We start from the raw sequence: 23366 nt of genomic DNA on the forward strand, positions 1-23366 counted from the left end.
GCTTCTGCTGCTGTTATATAGCTGCTGTAGATTTTTAAAAGTGTTGGTATTAAGATAAATAAAATATATTTTCTGTTCTGCAGTTAATGGGAAATATATAGTCATATTGTGGGTGCAATTTTTTGTAAAAAATTCCAACTTGTAGTAGTTTTTACTGGTATGACTTTAACAGAAGACGGTACCTTCAACCTCCAGTTCTGCCTTCGACTCTCCGCCGTTGGTGAGGGCGTGATACATTCCGATATCCTCCAACGTAGCTTCATTTATGATCAAAATGTGCCTCTTCCCGTCCTTTTTAAACCTGTACTTTGATCCCGCCGTTTCTCTGGTCAACTCAACTCCATCTTTCATCCTGTGTAGAAAAACACACACACACATGCTTCAGTGGCATTTCAACACACAGAGAGGAGGAAGAGCTGATTGACATGTCTGTAATGTTCTATATGACTAGAGCCTTCAGGGTTCACGCGGCTTTGGCACCTTTTATAAATGGTGCAGAAAGTGAACATTACTTCAGGTATATGTTGGGTTTTTTATTTGCTGTTGTTAATGGGGATTTGGTTTGATGCTTAAAATAAGGTCTGTGGTTAAGACACTGCGATTTCTTTTTTGTTCTGCGACAACAAATACGTCATAACTCATGAATTTGAAGCTTCTTATATAAGCTTGTTGAACACCAGTGGCTATGTGCGACTACAGAGGTTGCAGAGTCAATGGGAAACGTCATTATACTGAACACTAACACCTAATCCAAATCCAATTGGCTCTTTGTTTATGGAAACCAGGACGTTGGCCTCCAAGAATACATCATCGCTGCTGCACTCTATTGCTCTACGTCATCGTTCTGAAGAAGACACCTGCACATCACTGTATGTATGTTATGCTTATACAGTTTAATATTTGCCCTTTACTGTATGAATTTTACAGACTACTTCTGCTAATGATCTACTAGGTCAGTTTTTTGTCCACACTTTTCATTGTAGTTATCTGACATCAGAGTTAACCCGAGGGTAGTCCGGCTCACCATTTGACGTTGGCTCCCTCCTCAGACACTTCCACCTCAAACTCCACCTTCTCGCCCACCACCGTGTGAACGTCATCCAGCAGCTTGGTGATGGTGATTGGAGGCTCTAAACACAAGTACAAACGCTTTGAGTCAAACTTTGAAAACAGCAGAGTGGTTACTGAGTCACTGACCAACGACTGTTGTGTTGTATGAATCATGTATTTAAATCACTAGAGTAATGCTGACCAGGAACACGAGTGGAGGATAAAAGAGGCATGGTGAACAAACAGCTGTAGGGTATCAGTACTTGAGTAGAGTGAATAGGGCTTTTTGTACAATCACCATATTTTGTACAAATATGGCCGTTGTTGAAGAAGATTCTTGCACATGCAAAATCCTGATTTGCACTGAAATATAGTCTGCCTATAAATTCAAAATCAAGCACAACTAAGTGTTAAGCTTCTTTATTAAAATGAGCAGCTAAGTGGGATGGATATAATTCAACATGATGGTTTATTGTCACACTGGGAGATTGCATAACGACTATAATGTGAGTAGTGCAACTCTAATACATACACTTTGGTCAAATTCAGCAACTATCATCCAGCTGTCCATTTGTTTTTTGCTAGCTCTATGTTCTGTGTGTGTGCTAAAAAACAACAGCGCCTATATGTTGCTCTGGCTGTAGTTAGCTAAGTTATCCTGTCGTTGTGACGTACACTATAGTAGCAGGAGAGTTGTAAGTATGGTTTTCTTTAGCTGTCTTTGTATTTTAGCATCTGCTAACCAACAAGCTAGCGAACCAAGTTTCTTGCTACATTGTTGTTTGCTCTTACGTTATATTGTGGTATTTGCCCAACAATATTTTCGGGATTTATAGCCACAAACTTCCCTCCAGTGAACATCAAGTGTTTAACCTTGTAAACATCTCCATGTGGCGTTTCTCATGTGCAAGACATATCAGGGACAACATAAGCGGTCATCTCCATGGCTGGGCCTGTCTGCTCTTAAACTGCTGTGTACCAAGGGACAGGCCGAACAACACGTTTTCCGATTGGCAGGTTTGAGACGTCACAAACCTAAGGAGCCAATCCATTTAATGGACAGGGTGATGCTATGCATATCATTATGTGCAACCTATGGCAACCACTTCGATGATGCGCGAGCCAGCTTTAACCGTCATCATAATTTTTGCATACTCACTACTGACGACTAACGTTAAGGTTACTACTACAAATTACTCAATTTCAAGCTAGCTAAGTTTCAACAAGTTGCCACTAAACGATGGCAGAGACGTGTTTTGCTTTTGCAACGGAGGGGAGCGGTTGTGAAACGTGCATGGGGGCGTGGCCTATGCAGATTCTGGACTTTTTAATGAGGGAGAAGGAGGAGATGCCTCAGGAGGATTTTTACAAGGTTATAAAACGTATTTTGAACAAAACAAAAAAAACACAATTGATAATTTCAAGCAGAGCATTTTATGTCTTAAAACCTGGCTGGAGCTGGTCTTTAAAAAATATACACAGTATCTTCCTCCAGAATTGAACACTCTACCTTAAAATTGATTATCTGTAATTAAACTGGCAAAATTTGATTTTGTGAAGCAAAATTCAGCATGAGTCAGAACTCCATTCAAACGGACATGAGATTGACAATTTTACCTGACAAATATTTGTTTTAATTCTATGATTTTCACTTCAGTCATATTGCTCAGACCTAGTAGCTGCAGCTTTAATTTTACTAGATATTATTTTTGCCGACCACACACTACAGGTAAACATAGCTGTACTGGTATTTTTGTACTCTCCTCCTCAGTGGATAAGTGGTGGGTGGCATTTTTTAAAGTGTTCTCAGTAAAAAAATAAAAGACTAACACAGAAAACCCTTTTTTAGCTTTTGGATTAACAGCACAATATGATCCTGACGTCCTTATCAATGCCACCAAACACACCCGTCATGTAGAGGCGGAAGGTACTTCACGTCTCCTGAGGTGGTGGGAGTCACATTGTGTAACCACATGGTGTGATGTTTGATGCTCTGCTAGCCTCAGCTATTTGTCATCGTCAGCATCCAGTTCCCCCACGGACATCTCAATTCTCTTCAACCTCAGCTGGAGAGCCCTGAAACTCTCTGAGCCACAGTCACAACACCACAAAAACATGTACAATATGACTGCGGGCTCTTACAAAAGTTTGGTGAAATAAGCTTGATGTCTTCAGTGTAATTTGTGGTTTCTCTGCATAAAAAAAGTGACAGAATGACATTCCCCTCAGGAATACAAGGACGAGACACAACTAGCACAAAGCAGCAGTTTGACTCGGAAAACGGCGATTCAGTTTGTGATCAACACAGTTCGTAAGGATGGAGGCTATGTTTACCTTCAACTCTTATGAGCTATATGACTAATTTTCAAATTTGGTCCTTTAAGCAATTATTGTATACCCCATATTATAATCTGGTTCGCAGTAATCAACTATTTTTGGGGGGAGTTATCGGTTTTACGTTTCGTTAGCTAGGAATAATTAGATGCTAATTCTCTTTGGGGGGATGTTGTTTTGGGCAGAAAATGGCTTCATTAATTTTTCTGTTGCTTGGTGAATGTTCAAGTAAGAGAAAAAGAGGGTGAGACCAAAGAAGAATAACAGAAAAAGCTTTAGTTTTTGTTGAGTTTTTAAGGTAAGTAAGAAGCTTAACTAGCTAGCAAACGCACATGTGCGCAGTTGCTAGCTAGCTTACGATGCGTATACAGCTAACATCTACAGGTACTCTTAAATTTAGATGTGTTCAGTACACAGTGAATCAAGTTGTGTTTTCACCTACTGTTGTATGTACTGAAGCTAATTTAAAGTACTGCTCAACTTCAGGAAAAAACTGAACAACAGTGACTATAAATATTTGAACTGAACTGAGCAAAGTGATTCTAATCAGGAAAGTGTTTTGCTGCTTGGGATCCGTTGGCTGTTTTAGGTGAGTTATCATCGAATGCTCAAATGGTCCAGTTCTTTATACTGGGAAATTTTTAGTCAAATTTGTATTTTAAAATGGTGACATATTGACTTGCTTACTATTTTGCAATGTATGGAATTATAACCCCTGTATCTTGAAACTTAAGCTTTGTCCCAATTCGGGGGCTTCATCTTCCGAAGGACGTTTTTTCAAGACCGATTGCGTCACAGCGAAGCGTCGAAGACTGTCCCATTTCGTAGGCTCCTTCAGATGCAGCCGACAAATGCGTCCTTCTTTTCCCGGGCCACAAAGGATCCATTGGGTGCATCCTTCGTGGCCCACTAGCTACCTGTTGCTAGGCGTTTAGTGACGCAAGGTTAAGGGCGGGGAACAGCTGGTGACGCAAACAGGAAATCCTCCGTAGACCAGACCGTCTCATTTCAGTTCGGCCTTAGCGATCTACACAGGCTACGAATGACTCATCCACCGTAGACCGCGTCCTTCGAAGGATGCCGAATCCCCGAATTGACGCACAGCTGTAGCGTCATGGATGATTCTTGAATACACAGCCCTACAACTACCTAAACACTTGTCAGTGTCCATTAATGCTACAAAATCAAGTAATTAGTTTGTATAAGAATATTATCTTTACACAGAGATTAATATTCTTGCCACTCATTTCACAGAGCTTCGTGAGTGTTGAATTTGACGCCATGTTAGTGGAAACACAACATTCCCTGGGTGAACACTTCACAAACGCCAAAGCTTTTGCCTAAGTACTTTATGTCTTATTTAAAGTACTGTGACTGCTAGTTTCTACTGCTGAACTCCCCCACGGGTGTCGAGATGAATCAAGGAAGGGGGTTCTGATGAAGATGTTTACAAACAGTGAAGTGAATGATATTTTTATGGCCACAACTATGCACGCACAGACACACAGGTTAGCCGCATGGGAGCCGTGTCTGTGGTGAAGAGCTTACCCTTTCGTATGGCCTCTGATATTGTAAAAGCGGCGTTGGGCAGCACGGTGAGCACACAGAGTAAAGCATGGGATTAATACAGAAGCAGAAGAGGCAATTACATTGATTAAAACCTCTCATACTCACACACAAAAAGAGGGCACAGAAGAGACCATAGAGATATAAGCACCAGAGTTAGACTGATACCGTCATACACTGAATAATAACATAATCCTTTATAATACGGTATAAAACACAGCACAAGAAACACTGAATACTTGTACTTCTTCGGATGAATAATATGAAATGTAATTTTACTGAATATTGTCGCAAAATATAATATTTCAGGGATGAAAGTGGCCTCATGAACACACATATCAGTCAAACTCTAATAAATGTCACAGCAAATTAATACGTACAGCACGACAGCGATGATACACGACAATAAACAAAACATGAAAATTTCACTTGCCACATACCCATTAAAAATGAGTGAGCTGACAACCGAGAGCAGCATGCTTCTGTGTGGCATAACAGCATTGGAATAAGCAGATGACAAACACAGACACAAGACAGTAACAGAGCTGTCAAGCCTCTCAGCGCTCAAATGACAGAATCTGCTAAACTGAGCAGAAAAAAGCCGCTCCCTCCCGAAAGCAGGATTCCTCCAAAGACAGTGACTCATCTACCTTTGACAAAAACCTCCGTGAAGCACTTCTCTTCCCCGACCACGCACTCATATGCTGCGTCATCAGACAGGTTGCACTTGTTGATAGTGAGTGTCCGCTTGTTGCCCACGCTCTCAAACACATACCTGGGATGCACAGGGAAGGATGGGGGAAGATTATATGAGGATAAAAGGACAAACGTGGGGAGAGAGACACAGAGACAAAGAGGGAGAGAGAGAGAGAATAATGAAAAGCTGCTTTCAGCGAATGCAGCGACGATCAGCACGGCCTGAAAACAAGTGACTCAGAGTTGAAGTCCGAGATGAAGGAATCCAGTCATTCTCTTACAGACCTGTGTCTCCCACATAGGTACATTTGAGCTGTGCGAATACAATGACAAAAATCAAAGGGCTACAGTAACGCCACAGATTCATGACATGGAGTGGAGTGTAGTGATGTAAAAGCATTAAGCTTGTGTGCAACCCCACTTTTTGCTACTTCAAAAGGCGTGTAATCTGAATCTAACGGGGTTATATTTAGTCTCTTAATTGATCTAAGGTTTGTTTTAGGCGCAGAATGAATGAATCCCATCAGGATGTCCTTTCCCATACCCTCTGAAAGCTACGTACACCTGCCTCTGGCACAGTGCTATTTTATTGGTGGATTTGGCAAGTCGAAAAAGGGACTATTTTCTCTGCAAAATGGAAAGCACACCATCTACGCAAGAACGATCGCACAATGCTGTAAAATAATGTCCTGTGTGTAACAAGCAGAGTGTAAGCGTGATATGACCAGCTAATGTTGGCGCATTTTTCTACCTGTATAATGCATCCATTGAATATGATTTAAAAAATTGCACCGTTGACTTCATACCAGGTTTTTGTTGCTCAATGGCGCATTTGCTTTCTGCCCACTCAAGATCGCAATGTGCCAATAGTGCACCGGACCACACCTCATATGACGTACACTTAACTGAAATGTTTTTATGTAGGACATAAAAGTAAAAAAGAAATGCTACCTGCCTAAACAATATCCTCCAAAAAGGTTTTTTTGGTCATCACACAGGCTTTCTTTGTAGGCTGACTTGAATTATTTGTATGTGGAAAAACCCAGTCTTCTATTTTTATCCTGTTTCATAAAGTACATTCTGTTCATTTTCAGCACTGAGAGGCTGTATACAAGAGCTGAACTGGGCACATAGATACATTTTATACAACATAATTCTTTGTATCATATTCAGATTTCACCATCCTTAATGTTAAGCAATTTTATTTTCGGCTTTACATCCTAATCCCAAAATCAGTAACCTCAAACATTTGATCTAATTCTGGAAGAACCTCCTGGGACTCGCTGTTCTGGGCAAAAAATGTCCCCACTCCATTAGTAACTGTCTAATCAAAACAGGAAGAGGACTTACTTTCAATGAACAGCATGAAGCTCCTCAAAATGGCAGATGGTGGAACCATTGAAAAAAAATACCACTTGCAACAGCTGTACCCTCTTCAATAAAACACCAAAAGAAGTCTTTGAAGGAGGAGGGAAACGAGCAGCGAGGGGAGCGACACAGACGCTGAAGAGAGCTCAGCGGGCTGAAGACTCTCTAAATGTACAGTTAGTCATATGGCTCCTAAAGATATTTTAAATAACTCTATACAGACCAGTGTTGTGGTACTTTTCAGTGGGTTTCCAGTCCATTTGCAATGTAATGGTGCAACACGTTTCCTGAACAGCTACTTACTTCTATTTTTAAGTATAACTAGAAGTCCTTAATTGTGTTAGTCATTTCCTCTTAATGCTTGTTGCTTTGGACAGATGCTAAATACCATTAACCTTGCTAGCATGCGTTTTAGAACGTTAGCCGCATCCTTTAGGGCTGAAAATTAAGCTAACACTTTAGTGCCAGAGATTGAAGTACCTTGAACGGCCACTTGAGGACGTCCGGTCATAACGTGCATCAGGGCATTGTAACATGTACTTCCTTTAGGAGTAGGAGCAGCCTAAGACAGATCTAACTGGATTTGGACATCAGGTGACAGGAAGTACGCCTTCTAATCAATGCTAATGTAGCTTAATGTTGTGAATTTTTACTTTGGTTACCGAGAACATTGGTAGAACATCAACTTGAACATTTGTTTAAACATTTGTTTGGGCTGCTCCTGAGTAGCTAAATTAATTCAAGTTTAAATTTATAATATGGCTTAGAAAAGGTAGGACTGAGGGCATCTCTTATGTACTCAGCTGTGCCTAGACTGTCTGCAATTAGTAGATTCTTTTTACTTCTCTTTGGTATGAACTAAGGGACCCTATTTGTAGTTTAGAGACGTATGTTTTATGTTAAGAGTCCAAATTTCACTCCCTTCTGTTGTTCCACTCCAGTCCAGTTGGGGGCAGCAGTGTGCCTCTAAGTTGGTTTCCAAACTGTCAATAAACACTAGAAGAGGTAGTAAAAATCAAATACCCTTTTGTTGAGGTTTACAGTGAGAACCAGTCGGTCAAAAAGTTTTCGAAATATTTTGGAAAAATAACATTTTAACTCTAAAACACGAAAAACAAAGATAGAAAAAAAGAATTGTTTGTTTGTTTTGTTTTTGGGCTGGCAAAAAAACTATAAAAATGGCAGTGTGTGGTCATCCCACATAAATCCATCAGCAATTTAAAAAAGCATGTTAACTGTGAACAACATTTTTACGCCATGTTGTAAAAATGTTTTACGGCCCGTTTGTTGACAATTATCGGATCACACATAAAGGAAGTTCAGGAAGGTCTCACAACAAATATGCAAATTTTGCTCACTTAGCTGACGGTTTGATTTCCTGTCCGTTTTTGAGCCACTTCACGGCGACATCGGGATCGGCCACTTCCACCGTGAGCTGGATCCTCTTACCCTTGTCCACTGAGTAGGCTGCATCCAGCTTCCTCAGGAAAGCTGATAAGAAAAGCATCCTGTTAGTACACTTCACCCACGGCTTTAATAGCCAAATAACTCCATAAGTGCCAACCGGCAGCGAGCATATGCTAACACACATTCCACCTGTTGTCCCAGCATATAACGTCTCCCCTGAGGCCTTTAAACGCCGCCGGTATTTACAGCCTGCTGCATTACAGAGCTCTCGATTCCCCGCCTGCCACCTCACTCCTAGTGCATCCTTTTTTTTTTGCCATGTAACCCATCTCTTGTCTCTTCCCTCGCTCCTCACCGTCACAAGTTTTGGGCTCCACCTTCTTCATCTTCTTCAGCCTCGTTAGCATGCCTCTCAGGTCTGTGATGCCGTACTCGAAGGCGATCTTCTCGTAGTCGCAGGGCTTGGCCGCCTTCAAGATCTCCCATACATCTACTTCCTCTTTGGTTGCCTGCTGTTTCTTCTCCCTGAGGATGTGCGAGTGTGATTGTGAACGAAGCGGAGGTAGAACCAAATTTAAGCAATCAATTTAAGGTTACTATGTGTGATGATCTCACCTTTTCTTGAGCAGGGCACTGAAGTCCAGATCACCCGCATCCTCGCCTGCATCGCCGCTGGATATAAAGGAGAAGATTTGGGAGATTATCTTGGTAGGTTTCTAAGCATCCTATTTACAACACAAAAGATCATTATAAAATAAATAAATCCCCTTTTTTCCACATTAACCCAGACTATAAATACATAGAAACATGAATTACCAGACGCAATTATAAATCCAACAAAGGCAACATGAGCAAATCCACCAACACAGCAGAGATCTAATGAATGAAAGCCTGCAGTCCTTACCCTTTTTTCATCCTGTGTTCAGATTGATGCAAAAATAGGATGAGTGAGAACAGAAAGCAGAGCGTTTGATGAGGACTAAAAGCTACCATCATGCCCTAAATACAAGTGACAGACAGAAATCACAGGAGACAGGCACATGAAAGCAACATACAGGTCAAAAATAAGCGACAGCAGAATAGCATCAAACATTGTTTATATCACAGGAAGAACAAGGGACTGAATGCAATCTGGCTGACGGATTGCTAAGCTTTCGTTAGCGTGAAAGCAGCTAGCGATTAATTATGTGGAAGTTAAAAAAAAAGCAGAATAATATGTTGAGAATTGAGCTGTTTCACTACATAAACCCTCATCTGGTTCACGTGGTCTCCAGTCATCAGTCACCTGCTTGTGCTCAACAAGGTGACAAGTGCTGTGTGTGGCACACGCCAATAAACGTCTACAGGCTCGAGTGCTCGTTGTTCCCCCCGCTGTGAACAGTTCTGGCAGCTTCCTTGCAGCGTGGCGTGTGTTTTCCTGGCGTGGTCGAGGCTCACTGAACCCCTCGGAGACCAACATAAATGCCAATAAATTCAAAGGCGTTCTGCGCGATCGTGTTTGTCCTATGGATGAGCGGTTCATCCAAGGATAACATCCATCCATGTTGTCCTTGCCGTCCTGATGGGAGGTAATTCTCCTGGCTGATAATGCCGCCCCAACATGGGATCACTACATGGCTGGGTGGGCTTGAAATTGATGTGTAGTACGGCCATGACAATAGCTGGATTTCAACCAAATTGAGCACTTTTGAGGGATGGTTGAATAAAGCATCAGATAAGCACCGCCATCAAACAGAGTGATGGAAGAAAACAAAGGGGAGTTTGTGTCGGTTCAGGGAGGCTCGATAAATCTCCTAGTGGCAGTAGCTTAAAATGCAAAGAGGTATATAAATATTTATCGTATTTTTTCATGTAAAAACAGAACTAATACATGAAACTAATGCTGTGCCCTTTAATTATAAACACATAAACCACTGGTGGTCATGGTCTAATTCTAGCAACCATGAAAGGCAAAGGACAAGTTACATGAGTCTGGCTAACCACCACTGCCTTGAAAGACGACTTCTTAACATGGCTCAAACAATATATGTACCTTTCTTCTTTTCGTAAAAAAAACAACAACAGTTAGGCCCAGTATGAGAAGAAACTGCCAACCTGTCCTGGTGAGAATACAGTGTGTCACCAACGTAAATGGCAGCACCATCGATGCTAGCAACAGCGCTAAAGCTGCTCCAGCTCCTGTCGGCCTTCGCGTCCTGGTCAGTGTTGGTCCATACAAACCTCTGGGTAAGTCTAAGCTTGGATCTGTATCTGCTTTACTGTCTGGTTCTGTTGTTTGGTTTAAGTCTTCTAACAGTCCTCTACCTGCTGGGATCCTGATTGTTAATTTCTGTACAAATGAAGCCTTCGTTGTACACACTTCCTCTTGATTTTCTTTTTGTGAACCCCTCATATTAATGCTCAAACTGGGCCTAAAGAACAAGGGTACTGCAGTATGTTTTTACACCAAGTTAGACAAAAGCAGCCCCTTACTTTGCATCAACACAGGGCTGTTTTTGGTACAAACACACACTAATAAACTATCACGGATTCCCATGCTTGGTGCCCACTCCAACTCTGTGGAACCACTTTCATACTTATGGCTTTAATTTATTAAAATGTCCTTATTTTCTTTTGTTGTTTCGCAGCAGCAAAACTAGTCCATCATGTCCTCCCCTCCAACACACTCGAGTAAAATTTAGTGATGTTTGAATTTCAATCGATTGGGATTTTGTGGCGTGTTTTACCTGTTTCACACAAAGCCCCCGATATGATTACCACTGCATGTTTTGCATGCTCACAGGCTGCAATGCCAACATACACCGATCAGCCATAATATTATGACCACTGACAGGTCGAGTGAATTAATTATGCACTATAGGAAGAAGTCAAGCCGGTGGAGGCAGTGGGTCCTGCCATTCATGTGGTACTACTTTGACACGTACCAGCTACCTAAACATTGTTGCAGACCAAGTACACCCCTTCATGGAAACAGTATTCCCTGATGGCAGCGGCCTCTTTCAGCAGGATAATGCGCCCTGCCACACTGCAAACACGGTTTGAGGAACACGACGAGTTCAACAGGATCTGCTGCTAACGTCTTGTGGCACACCTTCAGAGGTCTAGTGGATGTCCATGCCTCGACGGGTCAGGGCTGGTTTGGCGGCGAAAGGAGGACCTTCACAACATTAGGCAGGTGGTCATATTGTTATGGCTGATTGGCGTATCGACTGAACGTATTCCACTATATATTTTTGCTTCCCTTTGAAGCCTCCTCAGGCGGCCGACCAATCATCAAAGGGACAACATGAAGGAGAAAACAATAGCATGATATGCCCGGGGCACATGATGGAAAGCTCGGGCTACTTCAGATTTGAAACACACAATAAAGTCTGAAGTACAAAGAAGAAAAAAGGGCGGGCTGGGATACATGTTAAGAGAAACACGCGAGCATCCAATTGGATCCTCCATACGTACCTCCTTAAGGATGAGCTGCATGACCTCCACTTCACAAGGTGTTTAACGCACTCAGTCATTATCTCTCCAGGAACATATTTGAGTTTGAACCAACTTTTCACTTTTCTTTTATCTCACGAACCTCTCTGCCTCGCCCTCTCTCTCCCTCTCATATCAGCATTCTGCGAATTAGCACTCTGACATCCTGTCTAAACTACAATACGACGCTGTCTCTTTGTCAGTTGTGTGTCTCGTTTTAGCTTTGAGTTTCTGCTCACGCTCTAATGAGGGAGGGGAAATTATATTTTTAAGCACAGATTACAAATGTGAGTCTGAAGGTGTCAGTTCGAAGGTGTCGGCTGATTTACGATCACACAGCACACAAACATTAAATAAGTCATTAAAAGAGCTGCACAGTCACAGGATACAAACATAGATACCCTTCACAAAAGCAGACAGAAAAAGACTGTTAGCGGGACAAAAAAAGGACAAGTCCCTCCAGAGATTGACCCCCAGACATGTGACGAAATACATAAGTTGCTAAACCATGAGGGACTCCAGCTGAAGCAGAGAGAAAGGCAGCAGGCGCATTGAGACGTGACAGAGAGAAAGAAAAATTGCAGACAGACGAACTCGCACAAAGTCGGCTACAGCTGAGGGACAGACAGACACACAGGCGGAGACGCTGGTTGAGACTGACAGATGCCCAGAGGCAGCAATCTACAGAGCAGCGTATGAGAGACAGTGTGATGGGTGACATGTTGAGTAGACCCTCGCCGACACTGACACTCACGATCGCTTAAACGCCTCCAAGATGTTGTCCTGCTGCTCCTCTTGTACGGCTGAAACCAGACAGAAGGAGAGAGCCTGGTGAGGTTAATTCATTACACAGCGGGCTCCAGCCGCAGAGGAATAATGGAGTGATGACCTCGCTAGGCCGCTAAATGATGGGACCTAATGTGTTCCGCACTCACTGAGTTATTGGCTGACAAAGCCGGTTACATAGTAACACTGGATACGCTGAATGGAAGATGACAATAATGAGATTGCGTGTCGGCAGACCTACCCTGCACGGTGATGTCGAATGTGCAGCTGTCGCACTTGTCTTTGGAGGTGACCTCGCAGCGGTAGCCACCTGCGTCTCCATCCACTACCTTGATGATGCTCATCTCGTAAGTGTAGATCTGACAGAGGGAGAGATGGGGGGGGGATGATGTGCGAGGAAAGCACGCTAGTAAATGAATACCCGAGCACACATGTGCATACATGCACAGATGTGCACATAAACACGCACTCAGACACAGCACAGTTACTTTGTCTCAATTCAGTGGCTGCATCCTTCAAAGGATGCAAGCTGAGAAGGATGCGTCATTCGTAGCCTGTGGTCTACGGAGGATTTCTTGTTTGCGTCACCAGCTGTTCCCACCCTTACCTTTGCGTCACCAAATGCTGCTCCTGTTGCCTAGCAACAGGTAGCTAGCAGGCTAACTAGCTACGATAACATAGTCGCGTAACTAAACCTGTTATTTTAAAGATGACTTGTTTCAAGGCCCCTTTCGTTTTTTTTATCGCTAGCTATTTGACTGAGTTGAAACCAAAAACTTTGCCGAGTCTCGGTTAAATTGGCGCACAATGAATCTATCTAAGATAAGTTGGGGCGCGAAGGATGCACCCGATGAATCCTTCATGTCCCAGGAAAAGGAGGATCCTTCCAAATGGGACAGCCTTCAATGCACCACTGTGACGCAATTAGCCCTGAAATACATCCTTCGAAGGATGCAGCCCCTGAATCGAGACACAGGTAGCTTGTCCGATATTGGTTTGCTAAGCCATGCTTCACTAGCTGACACATCGCTGGTGCTTACGTTACCGATACCACAGAGATGCTAATGAGACATGTGGAATGTGTTTGGTTTACTGTTCTGAAAGTACATAAAGGACTTACTCATGTATTTCCATTCTATTAAATTGTTAAATGAATCCATATGAATCGAACTGTGTGCTGAGGCTGTAGCGTAAGCATGCTATACTCACAGAAACAATGCTAACATGCTATGTTCAGCAGGTAATATTTGCCAGGCTAACAATCGTAGCCTCCCTCAATACTGAGTCGCACTTGAGGCTGATGGGAACGTCAGAGAAGAAGTCAAAGATATGTCTCATCCTCTGGGGACCTTGAATATGAATGGTCGCCCAACTGACCCATCCTTACAGCCACACTGTAAGCATGGCTAATAATCCCTGTAACAATGAACGTACATATGAATGTATGTATGAAAATAGAAACCTTGGTGTTCCTGTCGTAGGTCTCTTTGAACTGCAGGTGCTTCCCAGCTTTGCTCCCCAGGTCCAGCCACTTCCCCTTCAGCCACTTCATGGTGGGCTTCCTCAGCAGGTTAGAGGAGTCAACTTTAGTCACAAATGTGACGTCTTTGCCTGCCAAACACAAGAATGAGCCCAAGTTAACCAGGAAATACATGAACTGGTTGTAGTTTAGGATTTTTCTGGCGGTTCATTTTTCCTGACCTTTTGTCGCAGTGACGCTCTCCGGCTTCATCACGAACAGGCCCGTCAGCTCGGACATCTGAGGATCCTCCCCTGGCACATGCTCTGTGGCGGGGGTGGAGTAGATGAATCACAGAGGACAAATTAAAGCTGGAAATCATGATCTGGGCAGCACTCAGATAAACACTCAACAAACAGACGGCAACAAGTAGACGACAACAGGAGACAAGTCGACCAAGCAAACCTCCAAATCAGCAGCTTTTACTTTGAAATACCTATCTGTGATTTGATCATAGGTCTCAAACCATTACATTTTACCCTTTTAAGTCAGGTATTTTCCTTTTGTTTGGTATTTAGCACTAAAAATAAGCAGCAGCCTTTCCGTGAGTCAAACCCATCCTTTGCTTTTGCTGCATAAACCATTGGGGACCCTCTGACAGGCGACCAAGGAGACCCCTAGAACAGACTGGCCCCAGGGAATAAAGCAACTCCTCAGATCACCTCTGAAGACGTCACATTAGGGTTGACTTTCAGCAATCTCCCAGCAGCCTGACAGAACATACGCTGAAGCTGTACGCTCTTATCTTGGCGATAAAAAACGAGTTGCTCTTTTATCCGTTCGCTTGTTTCCTTTGCAGGTAAATTGATGTAACCTCTGTAAGGTGTTTGCTTGTCAGTTGATACGCTATACAGAGACGCTAACGTATTCATTTGTCTTACCATCAGGCGGCAACTCTGCGTCGGAGCGGGAGAGACAGAAGGAGAGAGCGGGGAACACGTCAGTCTGTACAGTATCAGTGCTGTGCTGTTAAACACAAGCGTTAATTGGCCCAATGATAATCTTGACTGCAGGTGAGGAACACTCACACGTTAAATCATCGTGCTCTCACACTCCAGAAACACATCTTTCTTTCTCCGACTCTAATTAAAACCCTGTTTTTTCTTTAAGAAAAAACACACAACAGTTAATGAGTTATGTCTCCAACAATCATGTTCAAGAATCACTTTCATTGAGGCTCCAGTTCTCGTGTTTTTCTCACTTCCTGAGTATAAGTGTTACAGGAAGTAAAGGTTTATAGACAAGCAGGTGAAGATAAAGGACCACCAATCAAGTAGAGTGAGTAGGCCCCTGGGTGGACATCCATTGGACGAGAGTAGCTGCCGAGAGAATGGATCCAGGGTCACGTGTCAAATAAGGTCATGCACTTCCATAAATCCAGAGAGCCGCACCGTCGGCGCCTCTTCCTCCCTCTCTGCTTTTATGGGCTCAGTTAATTTGATCTTTTAATCAAAAGTGCCCCTGAGGACAGATCCTGGTTCGGATGTTCAGCATGATTTAAAAGGTTTCAGTTAAAATGCTAAGTGGGTGAAGCTGATCCTGGAATGGCACCCAGGGGACACTTTTGACTGTTTACACTTGTTGTGTTGGGGAAATTAACTCCACACTGTCCTTGGCTCTGGGATCGGAAGTTTCAGATGTTGTGTAACAGCCCAGAGGGACTAATTGACTGAAACTCCCCTGCAGACACTATTCATGTTTTGGATAATGAAGACAATTTGTAACAACCCACATATATTACATCAACCCAATTTTAATTAACATTTTATATTACTGGTCCTACACTTCCTCAGAACTTTCCTACAAAGACATGTCGTTTGTTACAGATTTTAGAGTGTTCAAAGACTCCCAAGAAAAACGTATCAGTCATTTCAAATCCCCAAATATGATATATGTGTACACTCTAGTTATATAGCCGTTAAGCTGGCATAGAAATTTAGATTCTTGTCCAAAGAGCAGGAAAAAAAACATCAAGCTGCATAAGTTATAGCGTGTCTTTTAGGCAAAGTATTGGAAATAAGTTGTCCACATTGGGAGGAGGTTGGGGTTGAAGGACTTCTTCCTTCCTGTTTCCTTCATACAGTTATGTTTCCTTTAAATGGCCACAACATCCAATGTGAAAAGTAAGTGGATGCAGCCAGCATAACCTCACCAATTGGTTTTTTAAACTTCCATATTTAAGTCTTGACTTCGCCATTTTGATTGCGCCATCTTGGTTTTTTGGAACCAAAAGTGACCGTATTAGGACGACGTGGAAGTGACTTGTTAAGTACAAGTAGCCACACCCTAATGCATACCAAGCTTTACAGTCAATTTTACTCCAATTTTGGGCATCATTTGGATACAGCAGGCTGTATTAAAGAAGACTTGGGATTGAGATGATGAACTCATAAGGAAAAGTTTAACTGAGGCTATAAATGAACTGAGAGGTGGGGTCCTCTTCCTATCTGGTTTCATACAATTGGACTAGTTTTTGGAACTAGAAGAGTCGCCCCCTACTGACCATTAGAAAAAGTGCAGGTTTAAGGTACTTTCACATTGGCTTCACTTTTAAAATAGAGGCTACGTTTAATTCTTATACCGACTTTGGACCCACCATGACAAAGATGGTCCCATAACTAGGACTGTCACGAGAACCTGCTTTTGGACGTCGAAGCTTCGGCAGCAATTTGAGGGTAGACGAGAGCTATAGCATTAAATTGGTAAAGCTAATTATTATTGATTGGGCTAATTCTTATTTTGGAGGGGTTAAAAAGGAGGGGGGAAAATGAATACTGATTATTGCCATCGATTACCATGGCAACGATTGAAGCTTCGAAGCTTCAAAGCACTCAGGTCAGGCCTACCCATAACCCAAACAAACCCTGATCTTTCCCTTAATCTAAACAAGTTGTGTTTATTCTGAGACCTAACTGAACTTTAACCATCGTCACATCAGGAGACTATACTATTTTTCAACAGGGATTTTAAGGGTTTTGAAAAGCACATAGTAAAAGACAAGTCAGGAAGTTATTTTTTCACGACTCCTAGGGGATTCATCTTGCTGCTCAGGGCAGACCCCCTAGATTACAACATATCCCTGACAGTCTTTGTTAAACAAGCTTACCATTCAACTGGAATTGATTATTTTCTCACTCATCAATTGATCATTGTCTGTATTTTACTGTATAATAAGTGCCAAATTACAGAATTCATTCTCTGAATCTTCTCAGGAAAATATTAGGAAATGATTATGAATTTATGAACCAAGTTATCAAATATTCTATCTCCCCTCTACTTAATTAAAATAGTAACATATATATATCCAATCCTTTGTGGAAATATGCTGCTATATATAGAATTATACTTCTGTAATTTTTAAAGTTCTTATTTATTCAGTGTATCATGAATTTATCATCAGAGGAGCGCCGGCAAGTCTGAAATGTCTTCAATCTCGTCGTGTACGTACGGCTTCAAAAAATCAGCTGTATTATGGGTAATATTATTCAGCAGTATAATATTGTAGTACATCCACATATCACACTCACAATAATATATACCCAGCACAAGTACAGGCAGGATATCACTTTTTATAAACCAGACGTCATCAGTTCACTTCAGGGTTCACTCTCAAACGTTTCTCGGATGCTTTGGTGGAAGCAATCAAACGGATATACTTTAATTCACTTTGAAAGCATGTTTTTATTCATAGACATCTCTTTCGTCTATTTGTATTTTCTTTACTCATTTTACTGTCACCTTGTTTCATCTGACAGCCCATCTGATAAATTATCTGTGACTTGAGTTGCTTTTAACTTGAGTCTTTGCATCGCTTTCATCCTTCGCTTTTACTTCCCTTCATCTGTTTGCTGAGAGGCACTTTGTCACGTTTGTCTTCCACATGAATAAAGTTATAACAGCTACATTTCCACATCAATGATCATCTTCTAATGAACCCATAGGCTGAGTGAAACATTTGATGTTAAGCGCCAATGATGGCCGTCACCAGAGCAATCCCAGGCCTCTGGGAGGAACAGTTTCAGTAACAGAGCCCCATGTCAGCTGACACACAATGTGGGTGAAAAAAAGACGAGCACAAAAAGAGAAAACACAAGCAGGCCGGGAAACAGTGTGTTGTGACTTTTCCTTACCATCCCTAGGCTCATTGTTCGCTGACGGAAAAGAAACAGTTGGTACATGGAAATTAGTCGAGTGCACAATGAAGACTTAAATCTGGTTTCCTATGGCGCGCTCAGTCTGCAGAGATGTGTGTGATTATGAATGAAAAAGCTGCTCATCAATAGCTCCAGACTGGAATTGAACACACACAGACAAACACACTAACGATACAGCAAAGCGCTTACCTACAGCGTGCTGGATATCTGTTAATGAAGAATGAGCTCAGGTTAAGCAGATGTTCTGGGCTAAATGAGTGAAAGTGCAGATATTATGTACTTTAAAGTGCTAATCTCGAAGATTTCAGTTTCGTTCTTTTTGGCGGCACCTATGGCGATAAATGGTTATTGCGGGAGCACACTTCCCAAATATCAGTGTCACATGTGTGACGTCCACGGTTAGTTCTGGTTATAACTCTTGATTTTCCTCGCTGACGGTTGCTTTCCTGTTTGCCTTCATCTGAGTGTCGAATTTGTTTCTTTTTCTTTGGATTTTCCCTTATTTTTGAAGTTGTATCTATAGTCATCGACCTTTTCTTTCATTCATAGGCTAACCATAGGCTCAATCGCCATTGTGTTACCTTATTTGGCGATAGATAGTGACTTAACAGACATATATTTACATGAAAATCTTCAAGATTATCACTATAAGCATTGCACAGTAATTGTAAGTAAACACGTTTGACAGAATAAGCAGCTTATATTATTACAGATAAATCAATGTGTTTAATTTAATACAAAGCTACGAGCCCACAAACACACTTCAATTTTAGCCGGTGCTTCACATTTACAGCAGGCAGCATCTCTGCCACTGAGAGTTACACTGCAATGTGAAGGGACAGCGGCAGCCATTTTAAACATTTTAATAGTTTAAGTTAGGCAACAATATATAATTGACCATATTTACACAGCGGCCATTTTCCTCTGACATCATGCCCAGGGTGGGAAGCTCAAATGCTGTTACAATGTCTTAATGCTATGTTTCATGTATGTTAGCTAATGTAGTGTTGCCTAAAAAGTGCATGAATGCTTAGCTGTTGTCTAAAGCTAGCTAATGGGTTATTAAATATGTTGTTTACTTTGAAGTTTGGCCAGATTTCCCTCCTGAATTCACTAATTGTGTGTTCAGTTACTCATTTATACCGCTTACCATGTGGAATACAGTAGTACGACATAATGACACAATTTAGGTGTGCTTGTGTGATGTCAGAAGAAAATGGCCGCCTTGTAGATATGTTGTGTTGCCCTCTAAATTATATGGTTTTGTTATATGTGTGTTTTACCAGCTTAGGGAATGATAGATAGTGTCAGCATCCAAAATTAAAATATTTCAACCTTGTGCCCAAAGAATCTACAACCAGGTCTATTTTGTCATATTCAGAACAGTTTTCTGTCTTTTTCTTTTTTAATATTATTATATTTCAAAGAACAAAAATCAAACCCACTACATAAAAAAGGAAAAATATAACAAAACAAAACACAAACAAGAGAGCTAGCTTAGCTTCAACCCTGTCCTGTTATCTTGTTAGCTTACTAGAAACATAAAAGTATGTCATATTGTTTTAATCTTTTTGGCCTCAATATTTTTCAGGAATTATCATGATATCTGTCGTCCTTTAAGTTTAGTTTACCATTAAAAATGTTCCAGTGGGTTCAACTAGTCTAACAAAAGTGCTACAAAACTTTAGCAATGCTAAATGCAGCTAGCTTATACTTGCAAATTTAGAAATGTGTAGCTCTTGCTTGGTAACCCTGTAGCACTAATAAGGAAACATCATGAACTTTGTCTTTTGTGGTATATTTATAGTCGGCCTAAATGGTTGTATTACTCTATAGTGCTACAATTTAAAGCACTTTACAATGTTTCTCACATTCACACACTCACATATTCACACTCGCACAGCTATGCTAGCAAGCTAACACGCAAGATCGTGCTGGTTTGACCATGAGGAGCAATTTCAAGTTCAGTGCTGAGGATCAGACGGCTAATACTTTGTGCCAGCAAATGTCTTCGAATAATGTTATGCCTTCAGGGCTAACGGGCTAGCAAGATAGCGGAACATGTTTGAGGCTAGTTCAGAGGGAGGCGTTGGCAGCGGGACATACAAGCAACACAATAGGATGAGGCTAGTGTAAGGTTGGTTTCCCCTTCAAAAATCAAAAAATTTGTTGTGGTGTTAGTGTAACTCCACCTAGCATTTGCAGCTGACGAAATATTAACATTCTCAGCAAGGCAAAGAAAGTGCAATAATTCATCTGGAATAATCACAACTGAACACACGCTGAATTACACACGCACAGAAACGGAACATTTACTTGCTCGTAACCTCTCCTACAGTTACTACATAATATGAATTGACATATAAACCCTTAAGGTGCACTGAATATGTACACATTCACATAAAGACTCTACACATAAATGTACAACAAGATACGTTAGCTCCTAGGGGATTCATTACATATTACCGTATGCATGCTTCTGGCAAAGAAAATCAACATAACCATACATATGCATTGTGTATCCTAGTGTTCGACTAATACATATGTGCAATGTTGCAGTACATGATTCTACCTGATCTATGCATTCGTACAGCACATACATCTCACATATCATGTAGCTATACTCTGCTGTGGGCAACTACACCCACGCACAATTATTCCACACATTTAGCTGAATGCATTACCCTCAACTATGGATTGGTCTTGAAAGGTCAGGTATTCAGGCTCTCGGGGAACTGAAATGAGAAGCGCGGCCTGCCATTTTGCATCTATTTCAGATTTCTTTCTCACACATATAAAACAGTATCATGTTGTATCCTGCAGCAGGTTTGGAAACACAATGACATTAGGTGAATTACTAATCATGAAGTGGTTAAGGAGAGGAGGAGGCCGACTAGACAGTATATTTCCACGTATGTTTAGTGTATGACTGTAGGGGCATTGGAGCTGCTTTTCTCCCACATATGACTGCATGTAAATGTTTACATATTAGCAAGAATTAAATTAACAGCTAAACTATGGTTCTATAATTTCTTTATACCTTAATTCCCCAGTAATTTCCTGTGAAGAGCTTTTAAATCTGGTACTAATTACAGGGAAATGAGGAGGAAACAATCAGTTAAGGATTTAGTTGAATTTGTATTTTCAGAGGAATTAAACTGCAGCAATTTTTTTGGCCACTTGGTGAGTATTAGAGCCACATTTAAGAAATCAAAAATGGAAATGGATACTTGGAAATGGTTGCATGAGTATCAGGATGAAAAGTGTGTTTATTTGAAAATGACTCGTAATTTTAGTGATTTTAGTGTAGACGGCTAGCAGCTCTTCGGATATTCCCCTTCAAAATATCACATTGGCTAAGCCCAAAATTACGACGTTATTCACATAAAATTGCGACTTTATTCTTGTAATCTCAGATTTGTTTTTCTTTAAAGAGGGGGTATTATGCTGTTTCACATTTTAAGACCCATATATAATGTTACATGTTTGATGTCCAGACTAAACGTGGGTGAAGTTTCAAATCTGTAGGTAAAAGTATGTTGGAGTAATCCCCAAGCTTCTCAGCTCAGTCTGCCGGCTGCTGTGACCGCCTGGTCTCACACAGTTTTTTCTACATGCTGCACTTTGTGACGTCAGAAAGTGCAGGCTTCTGGCCAATCAGAAGAAAGTCTTTTCAGGCAAAGGCTGTACGAGGGCCTGCACAGAGCACCAGTGTGAGAAAAATTATGAGTTTCTTTAACTGTAAATTATGCTAAGCTACTCCACAGGTATCACAGAGTGAAATATGAAGCTTGAAATTAGCATAAGACCCCCCTTTCATGTGGCCATAATACTCATCATAGGAAACAATGTGTTAATACAACATTGACATATTATCAACTTTAAAGTTGATTTGGAAAACTTATTGGCAAACAGTTGCTTATTTTACACTGGTGGCAGTTACAAAGCAACGCTACAATAATTATTATATTATAATTTAGAGTCTGTTTTTGTCCAACTGATTAATGTAAGTCTAACATTCACTCTCTATTGGCTTTTAGCTCGGTTTTAGTCTCCACCAACTCGTAACATAAAGAAGTTAGTATCTATTAGGTTTAAATGAGGGATGCTAACACTGCTAAGACAAGTTTACAGTGGTTGCTGAAGGACAAATGTGAAAGTTAATTACATGTAGTGAATGCATTTGCAGATGTAAGTACACCTAAGCTAAAATAAGAGTCTCACACATACACACTCATACCATGTGATGCACCCATAAATTAAACACCTTCTATTTTGCACCCGACACCTAATTTAATTAGCATCTCTGGTGCTTAAAATAAACTCATAACATGCCCTCAGTGCTAATAAAAGTATATTATGCATGTACGTATCTTATGTTGGTGTGTGTGTGTCTATGTTTGTGTGTCTATCATGCATCTCCACGCTCAGTCCCATCCCCACAGAAGTTAACTGCTTCTGTGTTTGTTTCATCTGCAAGTCTTACCCTCGTCCTCGGCCGAATTCTCTGAGTGAGCGGAAAGACAGGTTAATTTATGGATGAGGATTATGATGGAGAGGATAATAAGGACTAAAACGATGATTAGGAGGATGATGGGGATTTATGCAAAGGTTACATCTATGGAACACAGACAAACAAACACAAAGTTATGTGTTTTTCTTACCCTTCTGGTCTGAAAAAGAAAAGAAAGAAGAAACAAATTACTAAATAATGAAAATAAAAATATATTATTAGAATTCTTTTTAGCTGTTTCAAGGTATAAAAATCTGATTCGTGTATTTAAATCTCCAAAATAAATTGGATTTATGGAGCACACTTGAAGGACTCACATTATATGTCATGGGGAAACTTACCAGCAGGGGGTGCTGCAACATCGTTGCCCTCGGCTGCTGCAATTAAACAACAATTATGTAAATTAATTTGTACATCCTCATTAGTTCATATCATACAACACCTGCAGCAGCAGCATCAGCAGCAGTTTGGATAGTCACGGCTTTCAGAGGTGAGGCTC

General features: G+C 41.2%; 1 protein-coding gene across 2 annotated transcripts in view; it reads right to left on the reverse strand.

Moving 5' to 3' along the window:
- The window catches only part of mybpc2a (myosin binding protein Ca), a 40249-nt gene extending 17227 nt beyond the window's left edge, over positions 1-23022 (reverse strand). The window contains exons 1-11 of one of the 2 annotated variants that reach the window (XM_069676370.1): positions 23019-23022; positions 14383-14466; positions 14144-14292; positions 12923-13040; positions 12650-12698; positions 9037-9093; positions 8777-8946; positions 8373-8505; positions 5601-5725; positions 1025-1130; positions 183-352 (exon numbers count right to left, since the gene is read on the reverse strand). In XM_069676370.1, coding sequence (XP_069532471.1) covers positions 183-352; positions 1025-1130; positions 5601-5725; positions 8373-8505; positions 8777-8946; positions 9037-9093; positions 12650-12698; positions 12923-13040; positions 14144-14292; positions 14383-14440 — 1135 coding nt within the window. In that variant the 5' untranslated portion in view covers positions 14441-14466; positions 23019-23022. Of the gene's footprint in view, positions 1-182; positions 353-1024; positions 1131-5600; positions 5726-8372; positions 8506-8776; positions 8947-9036; positions 9094-12649; positions 12699-12922; positions 13041-14143; positions 14293-14382; positions 14467-22840; positions 22857-23018 lie in introns of those variants that run through there. The other variant, XM_069676371.1, reaches the window with a different exon arrangement.
- Positions 23023-23366: the final 344 nt, after the last annotated feature.

The sequence above is a fragment of the Semicossyphus pulcher genome, unplaced genomic scaffold (genome assembly GCF_022749685.1).
Source record: "Semicossyphus pulcher isolate SPU_LCO1_2020_fin unplaced genomic scaffold, fSemPul1.0.p SCAF_25, whole genome shotgun sequence".
Classification (NCBI taxonomy): domain Eukaryota; kingdom Metazoa; phylum Chordata; class Actinopteri; order Labriformes; family Labridae; genus Semicossyphus; species Semicossyphus pulcher.